This window comes from Camelus bactrianus, chromosome 21 (assembly GCF_048773025.1).
Source record: "Camelus bactrianus isolate YW-2024 breed Bactrian camel chromosome 21, ASM4877302v1, whole genome shotgun sequence".
In the NCBI taxonomy this organism is placed as follows: domain Eukaryota; kingdom Metazoa; phylum Chordata; class Mammalia; order Artiodactyla; family Camelidae; genus Camelus; species Camelus bactrianus.
The window spans coordinates 7,304,040-7,323,171 of NC_133559.1; the positions used below are offsets into that span (position 1 = coordinate 7,304,040).

At 45.3% G+C, this 19,132-nt stretch overlaps 2 protein-coding genes across 3 annotated transcripts in view; one reads left to right on the top strand and one right to left on the bottom strand.

Moving 5' to 3' along the window:
* Positions 1–1,270: 1,270 nt before the first annotated feature.
* SHE (Src homology 2 domain containing E) lies at positions 1,271–18,984 on the bottom strand. 2 transcript variants are annotated; one of them, XM_074349489.1, is made up of 6 exons: positions 17,690–18,984; positions 14,673–14,799; positions 6,339–6,662; positions 4,878–5,034; positions 4,311–4,430; positions 1,271–3,028 (listed from the first exon to the last, which is right to left on the bottom strand). In XM_074349489.1, the coding sequence occupies exons 1-6, from the start codon at positions 18,287–18,289 to the stop codon at positions 2,842–2,844; spliced, it is 1,515 nt and encodes a 504-aa protein (XP_074205590.1). In that variant the 5' UTR covers positions 18,290–18,984; the 3' UTR covers positions 1,271–2,841. The 2 variants fall into 2 exon arrangements, with proteins under 2 accessions (XP_074205590.1, XP_074205589.1); XM_074349488.1 differs by having other exon boundaries at positions 4,878–5,046.
* TDRD10 (tudor domain containing 10) overlaps positions 17,732–19,132 on the top strand; it is a 43,103-nt gene continuing 41,702 nt past the window's right edge. Inside the window, exon 1 of the mRNA XM_045515973.2 lies at positions 17,732–17,854. Coding sequence (XP_045371929.2) covers positions 17,841–17,854 — 14 coding nt within the window. The 5' untranslated portion in view covers positions 17,732–17,840. The remainder of the gene's footprint in view (positions 17,855–19,132) is intronic.

Here is a 19,132-nt window from a genome sequence, read left to right on the forward strand (position 1 = left end):
CAGAGGCCAGCGAATAACAACTCCGCAAAGCACGGATACTTTAAAGAATAAAGCTTCTTTTTATACATGTTTCTTAAGAAAGTACTTTGGATAACTAAAAACCACTTCTGTCCCCAACAGAGTAGGCATATTAATATTTACCTTTTTGTACATATATTAATGTTTCTCCATTATTTCATTCCTACTTATTTAAATACACAAACTCCAATGGTTGAAATCCAGCCTAATAGAAACAGCAACGGTAGCAAAGTAAAGAGAAATGTTCTTTCCCCCTCTGTTCTTATTGGTCTGAAATGAACCAACTAAATGAACACCTTGTAACCCGGAGTAGAGCATGGTGTCTTTTTTAAAAAGGGGAAAGAACAGATGCAGGAAACTCTATGGATGCTAAGATTCAAGGCAAACGAGTACAAATTTGTGAGAAGACATTATTCTCTCCAGAAAGGATCAAAAACCATACTGAGACACAGAATGAACTCAAAAGAATGAAGGCCACAGGAAAATACTTGTATCAAGACAAACTGACAAAAAGCCCCAGCGTTCAGAGCTCAGAGAGGAGACATGTCACAGGGCTTCAGATCAGCTGGCCCTGGAGGCTTAACAAGGAAGCCATTAGGGACACCCTGCTGGGCCTAATTGTTTTCAGAACATATGGTACTTTGTGCCACCACCCAGCTGTGAATTCCTTGGCCTTTGTCAGCTTGTGTCACAACCTTAGGAAGAAAATAGTAGCTTACCTCCCCCTTCTCATTGACTGTATTTCTTCTTACAACCTTCCGCACAATTGTGAAGGAACTGGACTATATATAAACTTCCCATCTCCACTTTTAATTACATAAAGAAAATAGCATGACTGTCACAGAAAAACAGTATAGAGAAAGCACAATACTGAGCACAGAAAAGAAGCTCAATAAATACTTAATGTATCACGTCTGCTTTCAAAGTGTTGTTTCATTATACACTCATCCCAGTTGCTGGGCATGGGCCAAACATCATTTAGTGCACAGAGAAAAATTTTTACGAAGCTTTCAGCATTTATTAAAATTAGGATAACTGCTCTATTTCCTTTGTAGATTAAGTTTAACTAAAAAATAAGGTTTCATTTCTAGAATGTTGAACTAAAAATAAGTTTAACACAATGAATTATCTGTATATAGAAGATAATAAATATTCGTCAAATGGAATTGGGCCTATGGATGCTAAAATAAAAAAAAATCTCGTACTAAAGATAGAGGACATAAACCAATGCATTAAAAAATTCTATCAGTACTTAAAAAAAATATTCTTTATTGATAAAAATCATTGAGATCCAGTGAGAAAAAGCTCCTATCTGAATTTTTAAAATCAAAGATCGCACAACCTTTTGGCTACAATCTTAACAGAATAAAGAAGTGAATATTTACTAATCTCTAAATCATAATAGTGAAATGATAACTAGAAGGATATGTTTTCCTAAAAATTAACCCAATCAACATTTTTTAGTGTGTATTTAATAGAAGCTACAAAAGTTAACTTTTCGCTGATGGCAATCAGCACACTTGCATCTGGACCAGTTTTAAGAACCAAATTACAAAACCCAGAACACAGCAACATCTGCTCAGCTGTAATTACAGAGTCCCTCACTGTCTCCTCTTCTCACAGTATGCCATTCCCATGTGGTTTCTTTCACAGTAAGTACATTGGCTATATAAGTTCACGATAAATCATAAAGATAACAATACTCTGAATATTATTTTAATATCCGTAAGCAGTACTAGTTAGAGAAAACCTGTCTTTTAAAATATTTTTATATAGTGTGAACCAGTCTGCTCTGTACAGCAAGTTTGCAGGTTTTAGAAACCCAGTTCAGACAATCATTTTAGAGTTACATACATATATATATATATATTTTAAATTACTCTAAAAATACAAAGCAAATCTAATTTTAGGGGCAAAACATTTAAATGGTTTCATAACAACTAAAATGCACAAAGACGAATCAAAAGATATCAGAAGTTCTGTATAATGATCCAATAAAACAGTTGTTGAGCTTTGTAAATTTTCAGATTTTTAAAAAAATCAGAAATGAAATCTTTGTTGCATCCTTTATTCTGTAATTCAGAATTACAGTAATGATGCCAATGTTTAATTTTATTGGTGATTCTTAAATCAGGGGCATCTTCCTTCCTATTTACGCTTGCATTACTGATTTGCTTCAAAATGATGAGAAAGTCCACAGAGATTGAGAAAACACAAACTTTCTTAGAAGGCTGATCAACAAAATAATCCTTTTGCCAAACCCTAAAGTTGTGAATTTTCATGGACTCCAGAGCTGAACTAGGACACTCGAGAGAAAGACCGCTTTCTCCAGAGTGCCCACTATTCATTTACTTAGTTTTCCACCGTTCATTCTTCTCCCCAATAAAGGGTCCTATATTACATTACCATCATTTTTTGTTGCCTTACATAAAGTCCAAGTGCATTTTAGTTGGTTTGTTGGGAGATCAGGTATTCCAGGGAACAACTAGCACATTTTTGGAGAACCTTAATATTCTTGGACTCCTGACTTACCTTTCCTGAGGGTCACACCCCAAATAGAACACCTTACTCCAGAAAGTGGAGGCAACTGGCAAATTATGGTTTCTTGTAGAACCACTTAGCAAGGGGAAAAGGGACAGGTCAGTAACCACTTGTCGTGGAATGGATTCAAGGCCAAAGACTTTATGACTTCTAAGTGAAGACTCTCACTTCCTCCCAGATACTATGACGCAGTCCAGCCTTGTCCCCTGAGATGCCAGCTGGGTGCCTGCTGATGCTCTCCCTCGGTGTGAGAAGCCCCACCGGACTTTTGATGACTGCACCTTAGTGCAGCTTGCTGTGCACAGGGTAGAGCAAGGTCATGTGTTCTGCCCCTTTGAAAGGCAACTTCTCATTGGAATAATAGTGTACCACTTCGGGGATGCTGTCAAAGACGGCGCTCGTCTGATTCAGGGTGTACTTGTTGTCTTTGGTCTGAGCCACTATGATGTGGACACATCCCTGACTAGTCCTGGAAGAAAACCAAAATTGAGGACAAGACATGAATGAGTGAGCAGAGGGATCACTCCCCACTGGAAAGAATCCCAGCCAGACTCACAGGCGAACGGGTCCCCTCCATTCCTGGAGTCGTCATATACAAACAGAAGTGCATTCAGCACTCCAGCCGAGCTCTCAGAAGCTCTGCAGGCCTCCGCTAAACGTGTGACATCCTTGGGTTGTTTATCCTTAGTACATACAAGCCATCAGGCACTGGGCTGAAAAGAAAAATAAAAGCCCAGGCCCTCCTGCGCCTCAAATTGCCAAACGAGTGCTTAAATCCAAGTGTGAGGGCACTAGGGGGAGGTTTAAACTCGCCCTCTTTGCCATGGCTAAAAGGACATGTGTAAGGCTTCCTCCTCCTTTCCTCCAAAGAACACATTAAGAAGAAGAATAATAATAAAACGGTTTCCTCCCCCCACCCCCAATCTGGAAAGACTGTTCCTGGTGGTGTGTAATGACAGCTGGCACCAAAGGCTCACAGATCTAACCCACGAGCACCAGTTTCAGGAACACAGCAAAGCTATTCCTGGTATTGTGTATCTGGTGGCCTATCCCGTTTTCTGAGCCATGTTGCTCCCCCCCCCCCCCCGAAACCTCTTTTCCCCTCCAGTCTGATTGTTTCAGCTGCAGGGGCTCCGCTTCCTCAGGAAGGAAATGCTGTTAGGGCTCTTGACAATGATCCTCCAATTTAGCACCGCTGAACTCGCAGAGCAACGAGAATTTCCATGACACCAGCTCCCCCGGGCCTACCAGGCCGAAGTGAATGTTCTGTGTACAGCCAGACAGGGGAGTCACTGCAAGGCAGCACGTCCTTCTTTGCCAGGAGAAACTGGTACCAAAATCGCAGTTGGCATTTTGACAATCAAGGGATCTGATTTATTAAAGTCCCAAACACTAGGGGATAAAGGAATGACTGAATTATCCTGTTAGAAATTATTCTTTTCATCAGGATCTATTTCTCTGCTGAGAGCTACTTTAGATTAGGTAATGTAAGGCAGGAACTGAGTAACGTACAATGTGAGTGAAATAGGATTCTCTCCATTGTAAGAGATTTGGGGCCATTTACCCAATACCAATTTTGCATCCTAATCAGAGCATGTCATATTCCGCTGTCCAAGCAAATGCATCTTCTTTTTCTGGCAATACACACCCCTGTGAACCACCTTCCAAGTCTATCCATTTTGCCTAGTCATCTACCCACGAGAGGAAAGGCTGCATCCACACAGGGAGAGCTCCTGGGCTTCAATACTCACTTCAGTGCAATGGAGTACCTACTGGTCCCTGACTCGCTGTTTCGAACCAGGTACCCAGCTTCTTTGCAGGGTTGTAGTCGACTTTCAGCCTCAGCACGGGTGATGGCACCATGATACCAACTGAAAAATGGGGCGGGGGGAGATACCACGAGCATCAAGATCCCAATCCAGACAGGGGCCTCATTCCATGAAGCATTATTTGAAATGAACTTCTGGTGCCTAGACTAGATCCTGCTTCCCATTCAGAACAGACAAAATGAGCTGCGGGTAATCCTGGATCACTGAACCTATCAATCATCCAAGAGGGAGTTAATGGGGCTAGTGTCATTTTAAAAGTTTTCACTCTATGGCAGGGGAATGGAATTTAAAATCAGGTTCTTGGGATGCAGTGCACTTTCCACTCTGCACAAACGCACTGGGCTTTGACAATGGGTTTTCACTAATAAGCCCCACCCAGACAAGTATTTATGCCCCAAAAGAATGATGTGAAATCACGTGTGCCCCCACCAAGGCTCTCAACAAGCTCCCAGCCATTGTGTGCTACAGGTGTCCGTGGAGGAGACTCACGGCTGCTTCTCCAGTGGCAGGGCTGGGTCCACTCTTTCCCCTTCGCTGTGGTCAGAGAGGGCTGGCTTCAAGATCTTCTGGGTCCAGCTCTTCTGTCGATGGTGCTGCCTCACTGTCTCCTCCTTGATGGAAGGTCGCTCAGAGCCTTCAAACTGAACTGGAAGGAAGCCTCCATTTAACATCAGAGGCCACAGAGATGACCCAGGTAAACGTCAAAGGAAAAACCCTGTCTGCCTCATCTTAGGGTAGAAGCTTTCCCCCTCTTTCATCTGAGCTAAAATGTACTGCCAGAGGCCCTGGGATGGCTGAGTTCCTGCTGTCTCTGACCTCTGAGCATACTGCTGGCATCCACATGGCGCCACTTTTTCTGCATGATATGCATTTGTGTCGAATAGTTTTAGACTAGGAGGGGAAACCACTTTAATATATTTCAGTATGTATTTAAAAAAAATTCGTATTAGTATATTTAAAGATTAAACATGTTACAGGTAATGATTCCTTGCAAGAGTGTATATCATTCTAGGAAGCCAAATGAACACTTTCCACTATGAAATAATTAAAAGAAAAATCAACTCAGAAACAGAAAGAAACTACTAGAAATGCCTTATAAACGCTATGACGTCTCACATGTATGCCGGACAGGAGACAGCGATAAAATGAGCAACACCAGCACAAGAGCAGGTGCTCAACAGAGATTCGTGGAAAGCAAGCTTAAAATAAAACAAAAATGGACTCGAATGTTTGCTATCAAATATATTACCCTCTCTGTTCACTCTTTATATTGACTATACCTTTAATCAGAAATATGGCTTTACTGTTAACGAGTGAAAAGACATCCCTAACTTTTTAAATCAAAGGCAAAAGAAATTTAGGTGGTGAGCCAAGCAGAAAACCTATGTCCTGGGAGAAGCAGGAGGGAGAACTGCCTTTAATATCTATCGACAACCTACTTATCAACTTCCTCTTAAGTTATTAAAAAAAATTCACAGTTGAAGAATGGATTTCTTTAGGAGGATTTTCGACAGAAAAGAAAACGCTAGCTTCCTCCAGTTTTTCAACCACCTCTACCTGTAATCCATTTGACTCACTGTTGCCATTTTATACAGGGATTTTAACAGGTTTGAGCAGCAGCACCGAAAGAGAGTTAGAAAAAGCTGCTCCCAATTTGATAGCTTCGGTGGTGATTAGGTAAGTTTTTTCAATAGCTACTCAAGGCATTTCCACAACAGTCTCACATGGCGAAGATACAGGAAAATAAAGATGCTCGGAAGGATACAAGACACATGCAACATAAAGGGGTCTGCTTCAGTACTGGGCTTCCAACCATAGCCAAATTTCATTTCCCCATACCCAGTTCCTGGAAAAGAAACTTGCAGCTGAGGAAGCTGCAGGAAAGCCCGCGTGGGCGGAGCTCCAGCAGGGGAGCAGAAAGCCGGCAGCGGCCCGCGGCCCGGCCCTCACCTGACAGCGCCCGCACGATCTGCTCCTTCTTCCACTCCCAGGGCTGCTCGTACTCGGCCGCCGGCCTCTCGTCGTCCTCGGGCAGCCGGCTGTGGCCGTCCGGGGGCCGCGCCTTCCGCTCCGGCCCCTCGGCCCGCGGGCCCCCGTCCGCCGCCGCCGGCTCGTAGGGCGTGTCGTACAGCTGCGGAGGCTTCCCCAGGAGGTCCTTGGAGCTCCGTCTCTTGGCCAGCGTCTCGGGTTTCAGGCCGTTCTCCCCGGGCTCACAGGGGCTGTCGAGCAGCTGAAGAGCCTTCAGGGGATCTTTGGAACCTCGTCGTCTGATTTCTGAAACACACACGCCATACCCAACACCTTGAAAGAAAAGGTGCCACGCAAGCCCGGTGATGAGCCGCGTTACCGCTTCACCCCCCTCGTCTGGTCCGTGTGGTAGAGAACGCCTGGATGGTTCCCCACTGGGCTGCTGACTCGGCGGCTGCAGCAAGGGACCAGACAGTGGGATCGAGTCCAACGACTAGGGGTCACATCCCAAGACAGCTGTGGCTCCGGGGCCACGTGCTGTTTGTGCGAAGAGGCCTCGGGCAGCCTACTGCGCAGCTCTGAGACTGGCTCACCTTCAGAGTTCCTACATCTTGTTGGGAAGTTGAGAGCCAAGTATTTTAATAAAATTGGACTGAGTGTTTACTGTATTCAAGCACTGGGCCACATACACTGAGGGAAGATATTTATGTGCATTAGACAGAGTTCTTGACTTACAGGTGCCTTCAACACGGAGGCACATTCCCAATACTAACAGGCTAACAACTGAAGAATAAATAGAAGTAAAGCAGAAGTTATTGGGAAAATAACGAAAATAATATCTCAAGAGGTAATATTTAGCAATTGAGTACTATACATTAAGCATTTTTAAAAGCGCATTGGTATTTCACAACCATCCTATGAGATGGGTACTATTATTTCCCCATATTACAGAAGAGAAAACTGAAGCACAAAAAGCTTAAGGAAATTGCCCAAACCAGTAAGTGCAAACCCTGGATTCAAAAGCAGGAAGTCGGGTTCTCGAAGCCATGCGCTTAACCACTAAACTTGGACTGACTCCAAGTGGAAGAGAAATGGAAGATGCATTGACTTTGACAGACAAGGTCATTTCCAGTGGAGGAAGCTGCATGAGTGAAGATATGAAAGTGGGAACCAGAAAGGGCTTGTTCCCAGCAGAGGGAGCTGAGAGAGAAGTCCAAAGGCCAGAAGGCCAGGAGGGGAGATAGGTAGTGGGAGAAGAAGCTGCAAAAGTAGGCAGGACAGACATCAAAGTGCCCAAGTTTGGAAAGCAAGGATAAAAAGTTTAGATTGTTCTGGGGTAGAGCTCAGTGGCAGAGCGTATGCTTAGCATGCATGAGGTCCTGGGTTCAATCCCCAGTGCCTCCATTAAAACAAAATTGAACACCAATAGCAGATGACTGGAGAAAGAAGTTGTGGGGTGCGTGCGCGCGCGCACACACACACACACACACAAACACAATGGAATATTACTCGGCCATAAAAAGAATAAAATAATGCCATTTGCCACAACATAGATGGGCCTGGAGACTGTCATTCTAAGTGAAGTGTGCAACAAAGAGAAAGAAAAATACCATACGATATCACTTATGTGGAATCAAAAAAAAAAAAATGACACAAATGAACTTATTTCCAAAACAGAAACAGACTTGGGATTTGCAGATACTAACTACTATGTACAGAATAGATAAACAATAAGGTCCTACTGTATAGCACAGGGAACTATATTCAATACCTTGTATGAGCCTATAATGAAAAAGAATATAAAAAGGAATATATGTGTATGTAACTGAACTACTGTGCTTTACACCAGAACACAACATTGTAAACTGACTGTACTTCAATAAAAAAAAGTTTAGATTGTTTTGTAAGCAATGGAGAACCACTATGCATTTTTTAACAGGTAATAATTATATTTGTGTTTTGTTGGACGATAACTTCAACACAGTATACAGGATAGAATAAACGTATGGCATGAACTGAGGCATAGAAATGGATGCAAAAAACCTGACGCAAATCAACCAGCCACCAGCTATCCAGCCAGCCAGCCACACTGGAAACTGGGACCGAAGCAGCAGAGTCTAGGGACTGACCCTCTTCGGGTCTGGAGGCTTTGGCACATAGAGTTAGAGACTAGAGTCTGGACAACCAGAGCTGGTGACAGAGGCCAACAGAAGCACCATGTTATGGTTCCAGTAAATGCCCACGAGGAGGCCTTCAATCTGTCCACCTGGTCACAGCGAAGGAGGACCTTTCTAAATGCAGACATCTCATCTCATCACTTAACACCCCATAAGCTCTCAACTGTCCACTTACAAAGTACAAGGTGCTCACCATGGCATGGGATGCCTTCTGTGACCACATCACTGCCTCCCTCTCCAGTTTCCTCTCTCAACACCACCCAATTCCTATCTCCCCTGAAATTCAATTCTTTGTTCCAGCCAAACGGAACTTCTTTAGTTCCCTGTGCACTTCACTGTCTTGTGCGCATCAGTGTCCCGGTGACCTTCCAGTCCTTTTTAGTCTAACTTAGCATCGCCCCCTCTCTCCTGTCCACCTTCTCCTCCAATGCCCCACTTCCCTAGGTGCCACCACTTTGCCAACCCACTCTCACTTGCACTTCTCTCACTGTATGGATTTATTTGTTGAGGTGTATTTCCAGTTTGGTGGAGACCACCAGCGCAGGGACCACTATGTCTTGTTTGTCTTTGTGAGACACACAGTTGTGCTAAATAATGGTTGGATGGATGGACAGATGGGAAGAGACAGGGAGGGGAAGGAGCTGTAGAACTCCTCCAGGCAGGTGACAATATGGATCTGGAGCTCAGCAGAGAGAAGGTGGTCAGTGGTACACATACATCAAGGAGTTTCTCACAAATGGATCACTGTCAGCGCTGTGAGGATGAAAGCAGTCACCAGCGAGAAGGAGGCTGACTGACAAGGAAAGAGGATCAAAGGCAAAATCTGGGACTTCTTCACTTAAGGGTGGACAGAAGATGAGGTGCCACCAAAAAAGACTGAGAAGGAGCGCTCAGGTAAGGAGAAAGAGGATCAGAAGACTTACAGTGCTGTAGAAACAAAGGAGAGCGAGATTTTCCACAGGTAACTTACAATGGGCATGGTGACACTCTATAGAGAATTGTCACTGACTCAATAAGACTCTTATAACAAGAAAAGGACAACAAATGAAACATCCTAGGGAAAAGTTATTAAGATCAGGACACTAAATTCAAAAGGGCAAAATTTATTTATGGGGTGAGGTTATTAACTCTGTTGGATAGAGGCCCCTGCCTGCGGCTGGCTCCAGTCCTATGAAACTGCAGTTCTAGCCCCATGGTATCACCTGGGGACTGCTGTCTGGGTTGCATCACCAGTGGTCCTGATTTAATTGATGTGCGGTACAGCCTGGGAGTCAGAGTTGTAAAAGCACCCCGTGCCCAGGTGATTCTACTAAGATGCCAAACCTGAGAAGCACTTCCACACCTCCCGGACCCCCATGGTCCGCATCTTGGTTCCTCCTGCTCTCCAGAGCTAACCCTGCCACTGCTAGCCCCAGCCCCAGCCCAAGGAGAAGGGTTCTCCTGGTATCCAAAACCTGCGCATCAGAATGTGAGAGCTGGAAGGGTCATTCCCCAGCCCCAGGAGGAAGGTGCCTGGGGTTGTTTGAGGTCTCCTGCAGCTCCGGTCCAAGCCTCTTGACTTTCAACCGGCAGCTTTTTTTCTTCATTGCTTATTCTAGATGGAGTTATGGAAAACAAGAAACAAAAACACACTCTGCTCTTGGTTCAATTAAGATAAGGCTGGAATTTTTTTTAAAAAAGAACTTTTCTACACAACCAAGAAAAAGGAAAGATAAAATACAAAGGAATTCAAAGGACAAATTTAGAATTTTAAAGTTTCTGATCAAAACCTAAGTTTACCCTCAGTTTAGACTGGCACAGGCTGGGGAAACCTTTCCCAAGGTCTTCGCCTCAATTCTGTCCCAGTTGGACTAAACAGAAAAAGAACTGGTTCCAACTTTTAAGATAAGAGTCCTGCTCACAGGAAATTTCACTGCATTTGTGTTAAAACAACGCACAGTGATTAGAGTCTTGAGTACTTACTACACCTGTAGTTGAGTTTTTACTTTGAGATGAGGTCCTTGTACACCTTCCATTTTAGATGAATCTGTGCACACTTAGAGCTCTGGGAAAAACACTGGAAAGCACACAGTTGAGAACATTCCTTCCCAGGATGGTCCTGGGATTGGGCGAAATCTGCAAAGTATCATCGCCTTTTTAAACAACGTTTAATTAGGGGAAAAAAAGGGCTTGAGTGCAGGGCCTGTCCACCCCTTCAAGGGGAGTAACCTTCAGTCCATTCCAGCACCTGGCTGCCCCCAACCTGAGGCGCCATAGAAACAGAAACAATCGTGGGGCTGCAAGCCGACCCTTCCTGCAGGGAGAATAGCCCTTGACGTGCAGAGCTGGCTCCGAGAGGAAACGAGCCTGAGAAGGAGGAAATGGCCAGAGGAAGCTACGCCCTGGCTCTGCCGATAGAGGCCATTTACCACCGCAGACAACAGAATGCAGCCAACGGGCTGCAGATAAACACCCATCTGCACCAAGGGCTGAACCCAGGGCTGACCTGCACCAGTTCAGATGTGCCCCTGGTTGCCGTGAAACATAACATGGGCCGAAAATTTTCCCTTCCCAAGTCGCAACTCTAGCTGGACACAATTATGCCATTTATGTTTAAAACCATGAGCAGGAGACTAAGATTTTCTTTTACCAAATTAATTGCAGTTAGCAATTAATAGTCCCCTCTGCTTATCCAGAATTCTCTTTGAAGATGGAATTCTCTCTCCAGGGTGTCTAAACAACAGAGCTATTTCTGCATCTGCGTGTACTAGGTGTGTTAGCCCTGCGTCTCAGTGAAGCCTCATCCCAATGCAGCGAAAGACATGTTAGCCCATTTTCACAGGTGAATAGACTGAGCCCATGCCTTCTCTATCATATCCTACTTTATGTCTCAAATTTCTATCTCATGTAGAAATTACAATTTTTATAATGTACTTTTCCCCTTAATCCATTTCATGTTTTCAAATCATCAAACTTACGGCCTTGTAAAGCTCTATCTTCCTCTTAGAATCAGAAATAGGGTTGTTAGGTAACTTTTTTACTCACATCTTTTATCGATGCTCAAGCTTTTGATTTAAAATTAGGATTCGGTGAGGTGATCTGGCAACTTGGCACCTAGTAAACACTCAAACTTGCTTGACACCAGCTGCACAAGGAGTTTTCATGCCGAATGCTGGCTGTCTTAGGGAACTTCTAAAGCCCCTCCCAATGCTAAAGTTTTGATTTGGTGGCTAAAACTCATCATGCTAAATTAAGTAGACTGTTTCTGCTAATTACTTCGGTAAAACGTTCCTGCTAATTAAGCAGGACAACAGAGAGGTTTAAACTAATATTGCCTTGTATTCATAGTCATATCTTTTTATGAACAATCCTGTGAATAAATCTAAGTGAGAATTTATTCATAAATTTATAAATCCTTAGCTTTTAAAAGTTCAGAGCAAAGTTTTGGGCACGGGGGAATCCAGGGAGCCTGGGCACCACAGTTATTTGGCCATAGGAAAGTAAAAAATGTCTCAATTTCTGTTCCTTCCTCTGTTCCCTGAGGCGGATGGTGATTCTCATTCTCTACTTTATGGCACTCAGCACACTTTCCAGTCACATATTTTCTGCTCTGTTGGTATTAGATCTGTTTGTCCCTTGGGTTGTGAGGTCCCCAAGGACATGGGTCTTGTGTGTCTTGTTCCCTGTAGGCCCAGAGCCCAGCACAGGGCCTAGCACATGGCAGAGAAATGGCTAAGAAATGTTTGTTGGGTGTCACAAAATAATGCCGGGGATAGTGTTTTATACACCTAAGATATTGTTGCAATCAGGCATGTTAGTCCCACTTTACAGGTATGAAGAAGGCAGTACAGAGTTTGGGTGCTGCACAGTTAAATCATATTCACCAGTTCCCTCTCCATCTCCTGCAGAAATGCTGAAACAAACAAAAATCCCTAACATTTTTCAAAAAAAATGAGACATTTCTGAACTTGGACTTGACAACCAAATGCACAAGGAGCAAACTGAACAAGGAAAAGCTCTAAGAAGAAGAAAACAACCCCCCCCCAAACAACCTAGCAGCGAATCTTTTATTTCCAGCTTCTGACAAACTCACTTCCTGTTATTCTGTCCAGCTGCATAACCTGTGCATAGAAGATGTATATCCTCTACGTTGATTGAGCAGGTGCTTTGTGATATATATTTTAAATGAAGAACTTTAAAAAATTCACCAATATAATATTTTTAGAAGACCCAGGGGAAAAAAGCTAGTAATTTATAAAGGGTAGTAATTTAAATTTTTTATTTTAATAAATAATAAATTTGAATTTATTCCCAATGGAATACATTAATTTTTGTATTCCTAAATAAATTTATTCACAGGAACTATTGAAAACAGTCTAGAACTTAATAAATGCTCAAATATTAAATGCTTGCCACTACTAATTTACATATATTTCATATTGGAAACTTTTGACTTTTAAATACAACTTTCCTTGTGAGTCTGAGGAAAGATGCCTGACCTGTGTGCACAGTTTAAAGTGCTCCTGCATACATGACTCCAAACATGTCCTGATGCGACTTGCTGCAGGAAGCCACCACCCAACCTGGAGTGGGGCGATCTGGGTTCTAATTTCTGCTCTGTCTCTTCAAGTCTTGCGAGCATAGGGAAGTCAAAATCTCTTTGATCTTGTTTTTTCATCCTGTAACAAGGGGAGCATATTGGAGTCCCCTAGTTTACAGTTTTGGGGGGACTATGGGAAAAATAAAAAAGATTCATTTTCAAAGAGCACAGCACTTCCCCTATGATCAGTTTGGCTCCACAAAATACCCAGCTGGGTTAAACCACTTATTCCATTTAAAGAGAAAGAGGAATAACAACCAAAGGACAAAGAGAGGTGACTCAAAGCCTTTCCAATAAGTGTTATTATTATTTTTAGAAAAATCTTTTCCCTCAGTTTTATGTAAAAGAAAATCTTTCCCCCTATTCCTTTCAAGCCTCCAATATATTTTTTAAAATTCTGACTGAGTTCATTTCCACTTCCTTTCATTCACGGATTTCATTAGAGGTCACAGTCCGGTGACCTTCAGGGTCACAGCCTGGCCAGGGTACACCCTCCCCAAATGCGACGCCTTATCTCTGTCAGCAGAGAGCAGGAAACAGAGCAGCGCTTTCCTGCTGCAGCTCCGTCTCATTCTGAAGCCTGTCTTGACCCTTCCAGGCTGCTGCCGTTACCCCCCTGCTCAACTCTTCCGAGACTGTGCTTACAGAGCCTGAGCTTGACCGCTTTTCACTCCGTTTTTCAGCAGAAGAGACGAAGTCTTTAATGTGTGACCAATTATTCCTTTCCCAGGCATGAAACCTACAACATTCAAACAAGGCTCCCTTGAGTCAGCACTTAAGAAACTGCATTTTTCATTATGGATTAAAGAATGTTTTAAGAAAAATTAAGTGAATAAGTAACTCACTCTGTAGTTCACAAATAAATCTAAATAATTATGTTACTTTTAAGTATTGTCTACACAGACTTAAGAGAATGATGAATGAAAGGGAAAAGTCTGACAACAAAAAATGACTGGGTGATTGATCAACTCACAGGTTGGAATTATTCTGACCTGAAAAGTTACAGGATTAGTCGACTTTTGGTCTTAGGAGGTTTGCCTTGAATGGCTTGGCTCATGCCAGTGATTAGTAATCATTCCTTAGTAATTACATTTTTTACTCCAATGCTGTAGCGCTTGTTGAGAAGTCAATCTTGTATAATACAGAGCATCACGTCATGTCTGCATCTTTTAACAACTTAAAATCCTTTAAGTATGTGTTAGTCCCTTGGTACAGATATATGACTACATTTATGGATGTTAAAGCTTTGAAAGTGGCCAAAAAGTGTATATTGTACAAGTGAAGATCGCATTCTCAGCAGATCTACAAACCACAAGTGTCATGTTGCATGGACTTAGAAAGACCCCTACAAATTCTAAAACTGAAGGCCAAAAAACCATAATGGAGGTTAACTTGATATTTTGACCTTAGTTTTGGGTCTGGTTTCTGCTTCTTCCAGTCAGCAAGATCTGATACAGTCGCTTTGCCCTCTTCCCCAAACACACACCGGTGACTACTGGCTACTACATTCCAAGTGAGTGTACGGTTTCAGTCTGAATAAAGCAGCTCCCGATTACACACCTGTTATCATCTGCTGTGCATCATAGGGCTCCATGTAACCGTCGTTCTCGCCTACTCTCTCTGCATCCCTTTGACCTTTTGTCCGTTTAGCATCGTAAGGATCAGCATAGTCTTCTAAAATGATGACCTGTGAAAGAACCAGAGAGGGGAGTGGCTAAGGTTTATCATATACTAGAGTGACAGCTGTATCAAAATGTCTACTAAAACTCCACAGACCGGAAAAGAGGTCAAAATTTCCAACCAGTTCCCAAGAGCTTTTGCATTTGAGCATGTTATTATTCACCCAGTTGGACAAACATCTGGTTGATTTTGGTAGTATAATTGATTGGCAACAGTCCATCTGAACTCATCTGCTTATCCCCAAGTTTCTTTTCAACTCCCTCTCTCTCCCCAAGCAATAAAGCATTTGCTGGTTAAAATGTGGCAGGGGTGGATGGTGGGGGTTGGATGGGGAGAGGGGAGGATGTCTATAGCTTGAGAGCATAAAAAAAATGAACTGGTCTACCACCTTTCCCATGATTTTGTTTGGTTTTGTTTTGTTTAAAATGCCAATCAGTTGAGCAATATAGCCATGGTAAGCCAGCCCATCACCTGGAGGTACTTAACATCCGCCAGCACTGGCTAGGCACTGAGAGGGAATCAAAATAAGACCAAGACATGCTTCTCGTCCTCAAGGAATCTGTAACAATTCTACAGAGACAGGCTTCATAATAAGAAGCCTTAGAAATAGGTCAGAACTAAATAGTATTGTGGGACTTTTAGGTTCAGTAATTCATAGGCAGACTGATTCTCAGAGCCTATGATCAGACAGAGTTTTGATCTATATTTGTGTCAGAAAGCATCTGTCCCTCCAAAAATAAGAGTGCCTGGGAAGGTGGTGTGAGTGCAACAGTTCTGTTCTGCAGCGGCTGGGGGACGATGTGTGAGGTCAGGGAGCCGGAGCCTGACAGGCACTTCTCAGGGAGGAAGAATTTTATGGGGATTTTATGGGGAAAAAAAGATACATCCATTTTTCTTTTGCTTCTTTTTGGGGGGTAGGTAATTAGGTTTATTTATTTACTTATTTATTTTAATGGAGGTACTGGGGATTGAACCTGGGACCTTGTGCATGCTAAGCATGCGCTCTGCCATTGAGCTATACCCTCTTCCAAAAAGAAATATTCATTTTTAAAAAGCACAGCACTTTCCCCATTACCAGTATGGCTCCACAAATAAACAGGTGAGATAGTATAAACTACTTATTCTGGTTAAAGAAAGGAATAAAAACCAAAGGTAAAAAAAAATAAGAGAAAACAAACTTAAGGTTACCAAAGGGGAAAGCAGGTTGGGAAGAAGGGAGTTAGGGATTAGCAGATATACACGACTCTATGTAAAACAGATAAACAAGATCCTACTGTGCAGAACAGGGAACTATATTTGATGTCTTGTAATAAACTATAATGGAAAAGAATCTGAAAAAAGAATATATGTATGTATAACTGAATCACTGCTGTACACCAGAAACTAACACAACATAGTAAATCAATTATACTTCAATTAAAAAAAAAACCCCAAAGGTGAATACAATGAAGGGAGGAAGCCCCAGGTCTTGCTATAATCTCTGATTACATTCTCCAAAGAGTTCATGGAGCTGGCAAAAAAATCCAGATAAACAGAGAGAAGTGAGGAGGAGGGGACAGCCTGGATGAGAGTCCTCTGCCTGGGAGTAGATGGTCTGAGTAACCTCAGACATCCAGAAGCGAGGACCATGAAAATAACGCGGCAATCACTGCAGAGGGCTGTGATCACCCCTCACTCCAGTCTTCTTGCCGTGCATGTATACTGCAACCCCAGGGTACAGCGAGGGACACGAAGCATGACACTCGTGCTTGGCTGCAAGATGCTTACGATCTAGTCAAATAGAGAGACCACTGACTAATATCTAGACAATCTGGCCATCTTTCCAGGGCTTCCCCCCACCCAGTGCCTGGCATGGGGTAGGCAAGCTGTAAACATCCGTGTAAAGAATAAATGGGGAATGAACCAAAGTGCTCAATGTAGACACATAGGGCATGTGCTACTGGCTCCTGACTGCATCCAGGTGGGCAGCATGTTTGAAGCCCGGACAAGGGAAAATCAAACTTCTCACAACAGGGGTGTGATCATCTGGGCTGGAGTCTGAATGCTCAGTTTGAGCTCTTCTCTCTTTTCACACAGAAGAGTGGAATTAAAAACAAACAAAACCTCAACTCATCTTTGTAAGAATGGAGTGGGCCTGTTCACTCCTCTTAACTGTCTCACATTGGACAGCACCCAGAACACCTCCAGTGTGTGAGAAGCAGGAAGCACCTTCTCCCCTGATCTGTAATTTCCTTCAGGGCACTTCCTTGTCCTATTCTGTATCCTCCACAGCCCTGAGAGCCCTGTGTCCCTTATCCTATATGGCTACTGCACAGCAACTGTTCATGGGATGAATGAAAGGGCTGTAATCTTGGGGTGCTGGTAAAGTGCTGAGAAACCCTTTACTGGGTGGCACTGCAAAGAATGATGGAGCTTCCAAATTAGCGAGAAGCGGGGAGGTGGCCAACCCATTCCCTGGAGCTTTGGAACCCAGACTTTTCATACAACTCACAGGTATCATTCCTTATCCTTAAGAAGGAGAAAAGTTACACATAAGCCTAGCTTTGCAATTCCCCTGGGTTTCTAAATTAAAGCAAACCACATCCATAAGGGGGTCAAATTTAACAAAGTACCCCGTGTCTCATTCAATTACTCAATCTAAATTGATAATAAAATTTCATGGAAAGTACCTTTCTGCTAAGTGCACCATCGTTAGAATGAGGATTTCTCAAGTTTAATCTTGAAAATCTAATGATTTTAAATGGTCACTTAAAAGTCATCAAATGTTAGAGCCGGCAAATACACTCTCACCTTCTCTGAGGTATAAAGTTCCCTGGAGTTTAGCAGGTTCACGACGCTCCCTTCCCACTGCCCTGCCTCAGCAGGGGGAAGGTGGTCCAGGGACGTCGCATTCTTACCGTGTCCTGCTGCTTACTAATCCTGCCCTTGTCCAGTTCGGGGCCCAGGGAGGAAGGGGAAGAGGACGCAGAGGAAGAGCTGCTGGAGCTGCCGCTGCTGCTGCTGCTGGGGTAGCCGCTCTTCCCGTTCTTCTCCTGCGTGTCCACCTTGATGAGCCTGTTGATGTAGGTGCTGCAGCCTGAGCTCTTGGCCGCGCCCCGGTGGGGCTCGTCCTCGGTGGCCCGGGAGTTCTTGCGGCCCTTGCCCGCGGCGGCCTGAATCAGACCCTGCAGGCTGTCCCGGGACAACCTGCTGTCCTTGGGGGGGCCGACACCGGCCCGGCCGCTCCCCAGCTCGGCCGCCGAGTTCTTGCGGCCCTTGCCCGAGCCAGGCCCCGCGCCGCCCGCCTCCGAGTTCTTGCGCAGTTTACCGCCGCCCCCGCCGCCGGGCTTGGCCCGCTCCGACACGGTCTTCAGGTTCAGGGGGAACTCCTTGAACCACTTGGCCGCCATGAGGGGGGCCCGGCCGGTGCGGCTCAGGAGCGTCGTGGCCGCGGAGCAGGCGAGCGAGGAGGCCCAGCCTAGACACGGAGAGGCGCCAGGGGCCGGGGGCCACTGCATTCCCCGGGGCTGGGGCGCTGGAGGCCGCGGCGAGGCCCCGCGACGGCTGCTCCGCGGGTCCTGGGCCGGCCGTCGCCCACGCCCCACAGGGTGGGGCCCCTACGGCCCTGGGTGGGGGGCTCGGGGCGCCGAGCGGGCGGGCGCGGGCCGCCGCTCCGGACACGGACGGCGACAGGCACGACGAACTGGGGCCCCGCCCGGGCTCGTCTTCAGCGCCTGCACCGCCGGGGGCTCCGCGGCTCTCCGGAGGCGGCGGGCGCCGGGGGCTTCCCCTGCTTTTTCCTCCCGAAGTGGGAGAGGCCGGGCCCACGGAAGCCCTGGGACAGACCTGCCCACACTCCCGGGGACCAGAGGGGACGGAGCGGAGGCGGCGGGAGTGTCCCTAGCGCTGCGACGGACGGTGGGCCGCCAGCGGCCCACCCCCTCTGCGAGCGCCTCCCCTCCCAGGCTGGCGCCTCCCCGCCCGCTACCTCCCGCCCAGATCCGGGGGCGCCAGGGTCAACGCCTCTGCATTGGAGAGTCCTGGGGTGCATGTTCGGGGGAAAGGAGCAGCAGCTCTTCGTACTAACTAGTTGCGCCCGCGTGCTAAGAGCCCCCCACTTTTTGCACAAGCAGCTCCCCATCTTTCTGGAGCGGTTCTCGGCCGGGCGCTGCCTTCAAACGCAGCCCGAGTGCGCCACGTGCACCTCCTGAGCCAGGAAGGAAGCTCCTCCGCTCCAAAAGGAGCCAGGCGCACGCCCCGGTCACTCTCTCCACTCACTCTGCAAGCATATTTTGGGGCAGTGTGTGTGTGTGTGTTTGGGGGAGCGCCTACTAAAAGCTGGCGCTCGCGCCGTATCCCGT

What these genes read in the sequence shown, in the direction of transcription:
- SHE (XM_074349488.1), bottom strand. Translation starts at nt 18,289, where the DNA reads ATGCAGTGGCCCCCGGCCCCTGGCGCCTCTCCGTGTCTAGGCTGGGCC. An exon ending in TTAGTAAGCAGCAGGACACG is followed by an intron (nt 14,800 to 17,689) that starts GTAAGAATGCGA and finishes GTTCTTTCACAG; the next exon opens with GTCATCATTTTAGAAGACTA. An exon ending in GATCGTGCGGGCGCTGTCAG is followed by an intron (nt 5,047 to 6,338) that starts GTGAGGGCCGGG and finishes TGTTAAATGGAG; the next exon opens with GCTTCCTTCCAGTTCAGTTT.